The following is a 12,820-nucleotide window of genomic DNA, read 5'->3' as shown; positions in this document are numbered from 1 at the left end:
GGGTTTGGATCTCAACTCAGGTCCACCTGTGTGGCATTTTCATGTTCTCCCTATGCTTGCGTGGGTTTTCTCCAATTACTCCTACTTCCTCCTACATTCCATGTAGGTGAGGTTCATTGAAGACCCTAAATTGTCCTTGGGTGTGAATCCTTGTTTGTCTATATGCAGCCTGCGATTGATTGGCGACCAGTCCAGGGTGTACCCCTGGCCCTAAAGCTAGCTGGGATTGTGTCCAGCTCACCTTCAACCTTACTGGACAAGCGCTATAGAAAACAGATGGATGGATGTTTTCAGCAGGTATTTCTCAACGCTCACTTGGTAGTCTCCACTGGTTTAGGATCAAAGTTTCCCTCGGCATCCACAGACGCTTTCTTCTCGGTGTGAGAAGAGTAGCTGGCATCCACGTAGTCGGGCGGGATAGCCCCTGCTATCGCACACAGGCAAGGCATGGCGATCTTGAAGAGCTCTGCATCAAATTTCTAGAGTGTGGGGATGGATGCAGAGGAGTGGAGTTACTATAGGCAGTGGTGGGTAGTAACTTAAGTACAAATACTTTGTTACTGAAAGCTATAAATCATAACTATTTTTTGTTAAAAAAAAAAAAGTAATTTTCACCCAAGCCACGAGAAGAGTAAATGACAGAATACTAATTAAGGCTATCAGCTTCTGACACATCTTGCTATATTTTTCAATATTTATTTTTTTACATTTAGTAACTATCCTTTACATTCTTGCGCTGGATCACTTGGGCGCTCTAAAATGACGTTGCAGAAATGATGTAATTTACCTACGAACGGGCAGGCCCATATATGAATGGCACGCAGGTAAACTGAGCCATAAAGAAAGGAGAAAGCGTGCGGGGTTGGGAGGAGGAAACCGGACAAGCATTTAGCCCACATCATATCGATGCAATGAAGGCTTTGTTGTAATGCTGAATTCCAGCGTTAGGAGGTGCCAGAAATCGCTGATTATAGCTTGAAGTAGATCTTTCCAGTTACTCTACTTTCCTTGAGTATTTATTTTTGTGAGAATTTTTTTTACTTGAAAACAGATATCTGTACGTGAAAACAGATATCTGTATGTTTTATTCCTTACTTTGTCAAAACAGGCTTGTTACTTTTTTCAACCTCCGCAGATGACAATAAAATACTCCTGAATAAAGAGATGTCTTATAAGGCAGAAAAACAGTGAAAGCAGCAGCATGGAATATGAACTAAAGCTATGTTTTTTTGATAGCATGAAAGTCAAGCCAACGCTAACTAGCTCTTAAACAACAAATGTGACATGTTGGGTAATTTCCCCCCCCCCCTGTTTTCTGTGTGAGCACTACATATGTTATTACAAGAGGGAAACTATTTGCATGCACAGCTGTTATTATTTTCATTGTGCCAAGTTATCAAAACAGGTGCAGCAAATCATCCACGGTAAAAATTCATTTCTACTTTTCTACTTAAGTACATTTCAGAGTGTACTGTGTTTTTTTGTTTTTTTTGTTTACTTACTTTTACTTACCTACAGGAGTTGAATCAGTATTTGTACTTTTAGTAGTCTTTTTTACACAAGTAGTACCTGTACTTCTTTACACAAGTACCTGTACTTCTGCTTACATACAGTAAGTACAGTGTACTTTTTGCCACCTCTGAGTGAAGGTGAGTATGCAATGGAGACGAGGAGCAAAGAGGATCAGCTCTCACCTTGTGGGCCAAAGACTCAAAAATTCCCCAGAACAGTTTGCGAGAAAGATGCAGCTCTTCCTCTGAGGTCACCCCAAAGTTGGCCCAGCCATTAGGCAAGCAATAGTACTTCCAGCAGCGCTCATAGTGATTGGTCAGAAGCTGCAGGAAAACCATCAATGTTAGTAGAGGCAACTGTGCATGTATATATATTTTTTGTTCTTTTATATATGTGTGTGTACAGTGAACCCCCACATATTCACCAGTCGGCATTTGTAAATGTGCCTATTCGCAGATATTTTGAGGGGAACCTATCTTCCATTATTAGAAAAAACTCACCTATTTGCTGAAAAACTCAGCTATTCGCTGTTTTTGCATTCAAGGCAAGGCAAAGCAAAAAACATTTTATAGCACATTTCATACACAAGGTAACCCAATGTGCTTTACATGATTAAAAGCAGTTAAAGTTCAGGCCAAAGCCACGTCTAATATAAAAATATTGCTTTGATGCCATCTTGTGGCCAAGGATTTAGGTTGAAGTGAGGAGAAGGGCTTCATTATATCAGGCCATAGCCTTGGTAATATTTAGTTATTAGTTTTGTATAATTAATAATAGCCTTTCTCTTTGTAATAGAAAAAAGTGTTTTGCCACCATCTTATGGGATCTCTAGGTGATTACAAAACTTTTTGGGTGAGCGTCAATTACTCACGGATTTACACCACCCAAAAAAATTTTTACAAAAACGTGTACCCCTGTATACTGAAATTATGATGATTTAGTCTCAATTTACTCTAAAATTTACCTTCTCAGTGTAAAAGTTTAGTCTGCTCAGTTGAACATATATCTAGTAGTATGACTATCTCGATACACAGGCTAATTGTATCTTCTGCTGTTTAGTGGAAGAGCATATAATTGTTCTGCTTGTCACTGTACATCTCCGGCATAGATAGGTGAAGAAAATAACTAAATAAATGGTAAATAAATCAATCTTCTGACCAGTTAAGTGAAATTGGATAATTGTTTTACGACAGCAAACCATATTCTTACACTCAATTATCTTTAAGAGTTCTTCTTTATGTTTGTGTACAACAAAATGTAAAATGATGGAGTTGATTAAAAAAAAAAAAAAAGTGAGGCAAACCTTGAGTGGCATCTTTGCATATTCGTTCAGGATGGGCACATCAAACACCAGTCTCCTGAGCAGATGCTGAAGCATGGATGGCCGGAGGTACCTACCAACAGTACGTTGTGAGTGAGGAGGAGTCGTGTCTTTTCACATGGGCTATTTGCCATTTTTTTCCCCAACTGACTTGCAGAGTGACATGAGGCACTCCTCAATGACATCCCTCTGGGCCTTCGTGAGGGCTCGACCGCGGGACAGCCGGTAAATAGTGTGCAGCATGGAGTCGATCATGATGGCGCGGTGGTCAGTGCCAGCGAACAAGGGAGCGCACTTGGTGAGGAGAGGCAGGACGGCCGAGCAGAGGTAGCGGTTCAGTGCCAAGGCCATTTCAGTGGTGCTGAACGCCACCTAGAAGCAGAGAGGTCAGAAAAACTGTGTTACGAACGCTGTTGTGTGGTAACCACAATTGAATTTGACCCATCTATTTCGCTGCCTAAAAGCACTGCTGGACAGAACATAAAGGGAAACTATTGCGATTTTTGCATGGGAAGATTTAGAAGTTTTGTCTTAATCACGTTTCTATCTACAACACAGACTGGTGGTGCTGAATGCCACCTAGCAGAAGTGGGAGTAAGTTACATATGCAAGTCTCAAGTCTTAAAATTTAGGTTTCAGGCAAGTTATTGTGGCAAAAATAAAGTAAGTCCAGTCCTGAATCAATTTCAAGCAAGTCGAGTCAAGTAATTACTGAGGTTAAACAATCCAACATCAAATAATACATCTCGCTGAGCCACAAAATAAATTTGCACATTAGCCAATTGCCACTCAGTATTTGTACTTGGGTTAATTTGCTGTACAGTGAACCCCCACAGTTCGGAATTTGGAAAGTTCGCATATTAGCTGATTTTCGGGGGGAACCTATCCGGTGTTATTCGATGAAAAGTTCATCTATTCGTTGTTTTTGTGCATACTTTGGCATCATCAGGTGGAATGTTGGGATTATGAGAGGAAAAGCTCGGGAGTTGGTTGACATGATGATTAGGAGAGAGGTTGATGTATTGATGGGAAGAGAAATGGAGTAAGGGTTATTTGAAAGGAAGAGTTACCTAAGAATGTGTTGGAGATGAAAAGAGTATCAGATCGAGTGGCAGGCTGAAACTTGAAATTGAGGGTGTTATGTATAATGTGATTAGTGGCTATGCCCACAGGTGGGATGTGACCTAAAGGTGAAAGATGAATTCTGAAAGGAGCTAGACGAAGTAGCTCTGAGCATCCCAGCTAGAGAGTTGTGATTGGTGCAGATTGCAATGGACATGTTTGTGAAGGAAACAGGGGTGATAAAGAAGTGATGGGTAAATTTGGTATCAAGGAAAGGAACTTGGAGGGACAGATGGTGGTAGACTTTGCAAAAAGGATGGAAATGGCTGTAGTGAACACTTTTTTCCAGAAGAGGCAGGAACATAGGGTGACCTACAAGAGCGGAGGTAGAAGCACGCAGCTGGATTACATCTTGTGCAGACGATGTAATCTGAAGGATGTTACTAACCATAAGGTAGTGGTAGGGGAGAGTGTAGTTAGACAGCATATGATGGTCGTGTGTAAGACGACTCTGGTGGTGGGGAGGAAGATTAAGAAGACAAAGGCAGAGCAGAGAACCATGTGGTGGAAGATGAGAAAGGAAAAGTGTTGTGCGGCTATTCGAGAAGAGGTGTGACAGGCTCTTGGTGGACAGGAGGACCTTCCAGAAGACTGAACCATTACTGCTAAGGTGATCAGAGAGACAGGCAGGAGAGTACTTGGTGTATCTTCTGGTAGGAAAGGGGAGAAGGAGACATGGTGGTGGAACTTCAAAGTACAGGAAATCATACAAGGAAAGAGGTTAGCTAAGAAGAAGTGGAATACTCAGAGGACTGAGGAGAGGAGAAAGGAATACATGGGGTAAGTGACGTAGGGCGAAGGTAGAGGTGGCAATAGCCAAACAAGAGGCATATGATATGATGATGAAATGTATGCCATGTTGGACACTAAATAAGGAGAAAAGGATCAATACCGTTTGGCCAGACAGAGGGATAGAGATGGGAAGGATGTGCAGCAGGTTAGGGTGATTAAGGATAGAGATGGAAATGTGTTGACTGGTGCCAGTAGTGTGCTGGATAGATAGAAAGAATATTTTGAGGACTTGATGAATGAAGAAAATGAGAGAGAAGGAAGAGTAGAAACGGCAAGTGTGGAGGAGCAGGAAGTAGCAATGATTAGGAAGGGTGAAGTTAGAAAGGCACTAAAGAGGATGAAAAATGGAAAGGCAGTTGGTCCTGATGTCATACCTGTGGAGATATGGAAGCATCTAGGAGAGGTGACTGTGGAGTTTTTGACCAGCTTGTTCAAAGGAATTCTAGTGGGTGAGAAGATGCCTGAAGAATGGGGGGAAAGTGTGCTGGTGCCCATTTTTAAGAACAAGGTTGATGTGCAGAGCTGTGGAAACTATAGAGGAGGCTAGACTCAGGACAAATGTGAGCCTTTGCAAGCAACAGTATGGTTTCATGCCTAGAAAAAGTACTACAGATGCATTATTTGCCTAGAGGGCGTTGATGGAAAAGTACAGAGAAGGTCAGAAGGAGCTACACTGTGTCTTGATAGATTTAGAGAAAGCCTATGACAGAGTACCTAGACAGGAACTGTGGTACTGTACGGGGAAGTCTGGAGTGGCAGAGAAGCATGTTATAATAGTATAGGACATGTATGACGGCAGCAGAAAAGTGGTGAGGTATGCTGTAGCTGTGACAGAGGAGTTTAAGGTGGGACTGCATTAGCAATCAGTCCTGAGCTCCTTCCTGTTTGCAGTGGTGATGGAGAGGCTGACAGATGAGGTTAGACTGGAATCCCCATGGACCATGATGTTTGCAAATGACACTGTGATCTGCAGTGAAAGCAGCAAGCAGGTGGAGGAATAGTTAGAAAGGTGGAGGCATGCACTGGAAAGGAGAGGAATGAAGATTCGCCAAAGTAAGACAGAATATACTGTATGTGCATGAATGAGAGGGGGGGAGGGGGAAGAGTGTGAGTACAGGGAGAAGAGATATAGCAAGGGTGGAATACTTTAAATTCTTGGGGTTAATAGTCCAGAGCAATGGGGAGTGTAGTAAGGAAGTGAAGAAACGGGTCCAAGCAGGTTGGAATGGGTGGAGGAAGGTGTCAGGTGTATTATGTGGCAGAAGAGTAACTGCTAGGATGAAGGGAAAGGTTTATAAGAGAGTGGTGAGGCCAGCAATGATATATGGATTAGAGGCAGTGGCACTGAAGAGACAACAGGAAGCAGAGCTGGAGGTGGCGAAATGAAGTTGTTGAGGTTCTCTGGGTTCTTCTCTGGGTTTTTTGTCGATGAAAAATTCCAAATCTCATCCCCAACAAGAGCCCTATCTAGTTTAAGGGTAGTATTTGAAGGACTTACAGTATCCAGAGAAGCTGCAGCTCTCATGTCAGGCAGGAAGCCGACCTCCAGCAGATGGAGAAGGAAGTCCTGGTTCTCGATACCATACACTCTGTCCAGAAAGAGGACCATGGAGGCTTTGTGGTCGGGCACGAAGCTGGCAGACATCTTGGGCTCGACAACCTGACCGTCTGCAGCGTGGACAAGAGAACGCAAGCATACATGTTCATATGTTTATCTGCATTTCTATCATAATATTATGCATATTGACATATTGTCGCTTTCGGGCTGAAACCTCCGATGTGCCAATTTGGATTTTTAAACAAATGTATATTTTTTACAAATCGATACTATAGGTTAGTCCCCATGTGGGTCTGTTGGTTTTACAAATCATCTACCAATCCAAAGTATAGAAAATAGAATACAATACGTACTACAGTACACAAGATTAATATGTTACATGTTGGTATATTGTATGTGAGAAATATAGTTTGATTATGGTACAGTAGTATTTGTACAATAAGTGTAAAGTAGGAAGTATAATATTATTGACAGTGACAGGCCTATACTGTTTATTGAGTACAAAGTCTTGTCTAGACTTTGTATTTCACCTTTGCCATGCGAAGGAATCTGCACAGGCAAGCTGATGACTCCCACCAAATCCTCAATGGGCACCAGAGACCTCAAGATGGCTCGGATCCTCAGAGCCTCACCCTTTCCTGCTTGGATCAGCTAGTGGACAATTAAAGAAATTTTAAGGGTTTAATTTCTACATCTAGAGAGCCGCGAGAAAGCAGCATTTTCAAAAGTGGCTCCACTCACGTGCATCTCGGGGGCGCAGCGGCCGAGCAGGTCAATAAGGGCTGAGTAGAAGGACATGATGGCATTTCCCAGATGCACACGGCTCTCCTCCTGCTGCTCCTCACCACCAAACCTGACAAGAAAGATAATGAAGTCCAGTGTGATGAATGACGGTGGAGGAGTTTTTCTAAAATAGTTTGAGCAGTGATTCCCAATAGTTTGGGGTTCAACAATGAATAGCCAATGGGTAGACATGGCAGTTATGTTTAATTGGGTTTATGAGGATGTCTGGAAAAATGTGTCCCCTGCGATGAGGCCCTGGACCCAAAAAGTTTGTGATTCCCTGCGTTTGAGATTGAAAACCCACATGAAGCGTCTGTCTTTTTTGACAGTGGGTCCATCCCTTGCTGGATCCTCCGAGATCTTGATAGCCTCCTCCATGGCGGCCAGCAGACCATTGCCGCCCTCACCTCGGAGCGCTGGCCCGAAGCACTCGGGCCGGCGGATGAGTAGGCGCACCACCACGTTGGCGTTCTCCTCCACGCTCTCCCCTATATAGGGACAGGAAGTAAGCAACATGGACTACAAGACTAGTGTTTACCTACAAGGTGTTCCCCAAAAAACTAATCACTCTTTGACTGCCCACTGCACATATTTTAGGGGTTTTGTTTCAGGCGCAAATAACCCTTAATTAGGGCCCACCTCTCCCAGTCAGTCACGTGCAGCTATTTCAGGCTCTGCTGATCATGCGCTCATTAACAGATTGTATCACTACACGCCCATGCACGACGCTCCATCACTTTGCCATGGATTGATCTTTCGTTGCCAACCCTGTCTGCCCCAGACCTTCCTGCCTTATCATTTTTCCGGGAATCCCCTCAGGCTTATGTTCCCAACCACGTTCTACCTTAAACACATTTTCCCATACCCGTATTGCTACATCGACAACAGAGTGTTAGCTCCCCACCCTATCAGTGTATCACGGAGCATTACATGACCTTTGTCTTTTTGTGTCCTGCGATTGGCTTGCGAACAGTCACCTCTTGCTGCGAAAGCCTTTACTTACTTGCAACCTTAATAAGGATAAACAGTATAGACAATGGATAGTTGGATGGACTTGTTAATAAATCAAAACAAAATTCTGTATATTACTTATGGCCAGTTAAACAGTGAGTACACTTTTTGGGAAACCCTGTATGAGGCGCCGTTACCATTCACAAAGACTGCAAAGCGCAGGAAGTCCAAATACCGCTCCCCTCCACAGGGGTTCCAGCCAATGTCGGGGTACCCCTTGGACAGCAGCATGGGGCACATCTGCAAGCCGCAGCCTGCCAGGTATGTCACCACCTATGTCATATAATACAATCATTAGAAAAATGGCCTCTTTATCTTTTTGTATACACCAAAGGTGGGACCAAGTCATTGCTATGCAAGTCACCAGTAAATCTCAAGTCTTTGTCCTCAAGTCCCGAGTCAAGCCCCAAGTCAAGACAGGCAAGTCCCGAATCAAATCTCAAGTCGAGACGGCCAAGTCCCGAGTCAAGTCGCAAGTCCTACACTTTGAGTTTTGACTCCTTTTGAGTCATTTTACCATCAAAATAAAAACATATTTTAATATTTTAATATAAATAATATTATATTTATATTTAATTATTATGTATGTATTATACACTGCATTTATATATTTAATATAATTTAAAAGCCATATTTATTTATCAAAAACATTTTGATAAACAAGTCCATTGAACCTTTATAAGAAAACTAGGGGAGTGATCAAAACCTTTGCATATTCAAAGCCAATCTCAAGGGGAGGGGCTTAATTTATTGCCACTTCAAAACCGATTGATAGTACATAGGTTTTCAGTTATTCTATGAAAATGCTATGCGATGACTTACGTTTTCTCACTTTATACCTGATGTGACATTAAACAGACCTGTCACAAATAAGAATTTGCATCCAGTAGTGTTGCAATTTGTTGGGCGACTGGTTAGCACATCTGCCTCACAGTTCTGAGGATCCGGGTTCAATAAAAAGGAGTTTGCATGTTCTCCTCGTGCCTGTGTGGGTTTTCTTCAGGTACTCCGGTTTTCTCCGGGTACTCCACTTTCCTGCCACATCCCAAAAACATGCGTGGTTGGTTAATTGAAGACTCTAAATTGCCCGTAGGTGTGACTGTGAGTGCGAATTTATGGTGTGTTGCAATGTGCCCTGCGATTGGCTGGCGACCAGTTCAGGGTGTGCCCCACCTTTCGCCCGAAGGTAGCTGGGATAGGCTCCAGCACGCCCACGACCCTTGTGAGGAGGTACAGAAAATGGATGAATGGATGGATAGTGCTGCAATTAGTAATTTAGTATTCTACTGACAATTTTATAAGAATAAACAAGTATAAGGATAAAAATATATTTTTGTTTGGTGAAAGAGCAATTATGAAGACACAAGAGAAAATGAGACATTTCATACATAAAGTGAATAAATAAAGAAATGCAGTACAAGACTGATTCTTTAGAACACAACATGGACTGAACCAAACTGTAATGTACAGGAAGCCCAGACTGCTGGCCCGCCGTGTAACGTTTTGCGTGATCGCTCACAAATCTAGCTGCTAATTGCAACGAACAAGCATATGTGACGTGATTTCCACAATGCAATGTGGATTTTTTTTTTTTTTTTTTTTTTTTACCTTAGTGAGGATAAGCGGTAAAGAAAATGGACGGATGGATGGATGGATGTTTTTTTTGTTTTGTTTTTTGCAATAATTAAAATCCTTAATGTTACGTGAAATGGTGTTGCCGTTGTTACGTGAAATGGTTTTGGCACTCCAACCTATCAATTTTTTTTTTTTTTTTTTTAATTTTCCTGGAGTAAAACAGTAAGTTGCACATATAGCAACAGAAATAAAAAGCTACAAAATGTTGGTTTCTCCTTGTATGTATGTAGTGTTAAGGCAAAATGATCAAATATAGCCAATATACTCTTTTATTATATTATCCCATATAGTTTATCCCATATAGTTTATCCCATAGTTTTGTGTGTGATGATTTTAGTACTTCAATATGTCCTTTGTTCTTGTGTGGCTAAATTGTCTAACAGCTAAATTGCTTCTTAGTCTTTTCCGTCATACTCTCTCGGTTGTCATACTGTCTGGGCGACTGTACCAACCTCCCTTTTCTCTCAAGAACAAGATGAGATAACTTTGTGAATAGATGTTTCTTTTTTCCCTCATTCCGTTCACATTTTTTTCAGTATAATTCGGCATTGCTTTCGCATGTTTCACAGAGACGCAAAGCAACTTGTAACTTCTCTTGACTGTCTCTCTCTTTGCAAAGATATTGTTAAAGACAAGATTGTTTCCTGATTTAATTTCCAAAACAGTAGCAAGTCTTTTCAAGTCAAAGTGAAGTCACGAGTCATTGCTGTCCAAGCCCAAGTCGAGTTGCAAGTCTTGTAACCTTTTGTCGAGTCTGCAATCATCAAATTCATGACTCGAGTCCAAGTCATGTGACTCGAGTCCAAGTCATGGGACTCGAGTCCAAGTCATGTGACTCGAGTCCACACCTCTGGTATACAGACAATCCCCTATTTACAAATATTCATCTTATAAATATTTCTGACAGATGGACAATTACATGTTAGTTACAAAAATGTTTCAACCCTTACACACTGTTCTGTTTTTGACCAGTTCTGACTCTAGTGACATTTTCAACTGGCATCAAACGTCAATATAATGATAGATACGAACAGCTTTCTGGAACATAAGTGGTTTCAGTTAGCGAGTGTCTGACTGTAATTTTGTCTGTTGCCAAACCATTTCTAAGTCCTGCTCCTGCAATGCCAATGCCAGCTCGTTGTTGTCAATGCAGGAAGCTGCTGCCACATCCAGAGGAGTGGAGCCCCGCATGCCTGCGTGTCAAAAGAGAAGCACAACAGCCAGTTCCTTCATCACACAACATAATTAGGTACATATGCACAATTTAATCTAATACTTGGCATAATTATAGTGCACTTGATCCACATTTTAATAAGAACCCCAAGTGAGGATAAGCGGAATGGAAGATGAATGAATGAATTCACAATGTTTGTTGCTACGGTTGTCCTTTGCTTTAGTGTACTGTATCATACTGAGAGCTTTTTTTTTAATAGTCTAAATTTCTATTTTTTTATTTGTCAAGTGATTAATAGTGCACACTGACCCAGTCCGATGCCGCTGTTCTGCAGCAGGTAGCTCAGATGGTCGAACATGGAGCGTTGGTTCTGTCGGCTGATCCGGCAGAAGTAGCACAGGAAGCGGCAGCAGTTGGTCACCATTTGGGGGAAGCGGATCTCCTGTGGAATAAAATGTGGAATGTGTTCCATAGTGAGTGACCTGGCTCATCAGTCTGTTTTAAAAATCAAACGCTGCCTTTAGCACCATCATTTGCAAACCCCTGCTATAAACCCATAAACACGCCATGATGGATATTTTTGGGGAAGGATAGTTACCTTTGAGTCTCCTCCCCCGCCCAACACATTGACCATCACTTCCATGACAGTCTCATGCATACCGAGAGCTCTCATCAAATTGGGGTGCTGGTAGAACACCTTATTATTCATGATATTTCTGGAAAAACAAATCCAAATAAATTAAAAGCCAAAATCAGGACATATTCAAAGGCATGACACATTCAATTTCCTGTGGTCACTTGAGCATGGATCAGCCTCCTCACCATCTTCAGTGCATTTATTATGACTGATGATAGACTAGCACCTTTTGTAAATGACTGTGCCACCAAACTCAAATATCTCCACTCGCTTGAGGTACCGCTGGTAGTTTGCTGTGTGAACCCACCAGCTGTTGGTTTCAGCGTGGTGTTCGTGTTGTTAATGCCAAAGCACGTGATTGGCATTTGATCGACTTTAAGCTATAGCTGTCATTGTGGATTGGTAAAGTTGACAACAACTAGTTGTTTAGTTGAGTAGTTCAACCCCAACAGTACATAATGCAATATAAATTCTAATGTACTGTATTTGTTCCCACACCCACGGGCTTGATACGACTCTTGGTCAGAAACAGTAGTGACCAACTTTTGTTTTGTAAAACAGAGGACTTCGGATTTGGCTCTAGACAAGCATTCTGACCCGATGCTCTGGATCATGAGGCGTTCCTCCTCCGGGCCCATCTGGACGATGAGCAACGAGCGGATCTGGCCCAAGCACTCCAACAGGTCCATAGTGTCCTGGTAGGACACGGCGTTGATAGCGTAGGCTTTAGGCAGTGCCCGGATGAGCTCGCCAAGGCCATCGTACTGACGGTGGAGCAGGCTGAACATCAGACGCACCAGCTCCGGGTTCTGGATGAACGACTCCTGAGCCCAGTGGATCATGGTGTGTGAGATCAGTTCCTGAAGGGTGCCTGTTTGATGAGATGTTTTCCAAAATTTCCAAATTAAGAGACATATTTACCTCCTCCCTCCACATTTCACGACCGATTCAGACCATTCCAAGGACAAAATCTTCAGCTCATTCAAAACATACACTGAACTATTGATCATATTCCTAAAATGCCCACTTTTACAATATATTTCCCCTATTCTGAGATACAGTATGTTCCACATTTACTTCCTCCTCCCACATTTCTCGACCGATTGTAACCATCAAATATGTTCTGCCCTTGGGAACTATGTTTCGCCTTACCAAAATTCTCATATTTTCAGAATTTCTGATTTCATGACAAAATTCACAAATAAATGAAAATATTTTATATACTGACTTCCTCATTCCACATTAATTGACCAATTCAAACAATTACAACTTCAA

At 42.1% G+C, this 12,820-nt stretch overlaps 1 protein-coding gene across 1 annotated transcript in view; it reads right to left on the bottom strand.

Moving 5' to 3' along the window:
• The window catches only part of ryr1b (ryanodine receptor 1b (skeletal)), a 146,419-nt gene that overhangs the window by 78,746 nt on the left and 54,853 nt on the right, over positions 1–12,820 (bottom strand). Inside the window, exons 41-53 of the mRNA XM_061682639.1 lie at positions 12,143–12,416; positions 11,507–11,624; positions 11,218–11,350; positions 10,833–10,927; positions 8,237–8,372; positions 7,393–7,576; positions 7,047–7,158; positions 6,836–6,956; positions 6,246–6,415; positions 2,985–3,205; positions 2,816–2,906; positions 1,695–1,835; positions 316–479 (exon numbers count right to left, since the gene is read on the bottom strand). Coding sequence (XP_061538623.1) covers positions 316–479; positions 1,695–1,835; positions 2,816–2,906; positions 2,985–3,205; positions 6,246–6,415; positions 6,836–6,956; positions 7,047–7,158; positions 7,393–7,576; positions 8,237–8,372; positions 10,833–10,927; positions 11,218–11,350; positions 11,507–11,624; positions 12,143–12,416 — 1,960 coding nt within the window. The remainder of the gene's footprint in view (positions 1–315; positions 480–1,694; positions 1,836–2,815; positions 2,907–2,984; positions 3,206–6,245; positions 6,416–6,835; positions 6,957–7,046; positions 7,159–7,392; positions 7,577–8,236; positions 8,373–10,832; positions 10,928–11,217; positions 11,351–11,506; positions 11,625–12,142; positions 12,417–12,820) is intronic.

Source organism: Phycodurus eques, chromosome 7 (genome assembly GCF_024500275.1).
Source record: "Phycodurus eques isolate BA_2022a chromosome 7, UOR_Pequ_1.1, whole genome shotgun sequence".
Lineage (NCBI taxonomy): Eukaryota > Metazoa > Chordata > Actinopteri > Syngnathiformes > Syngnathidae > Phycodurus > Phycodurus eques.
The sequence above is the reverse complement of the archived record's forward strand: the minus strand, read 5'-3'. Positions and strand labels throughout refer to the sequence as shown.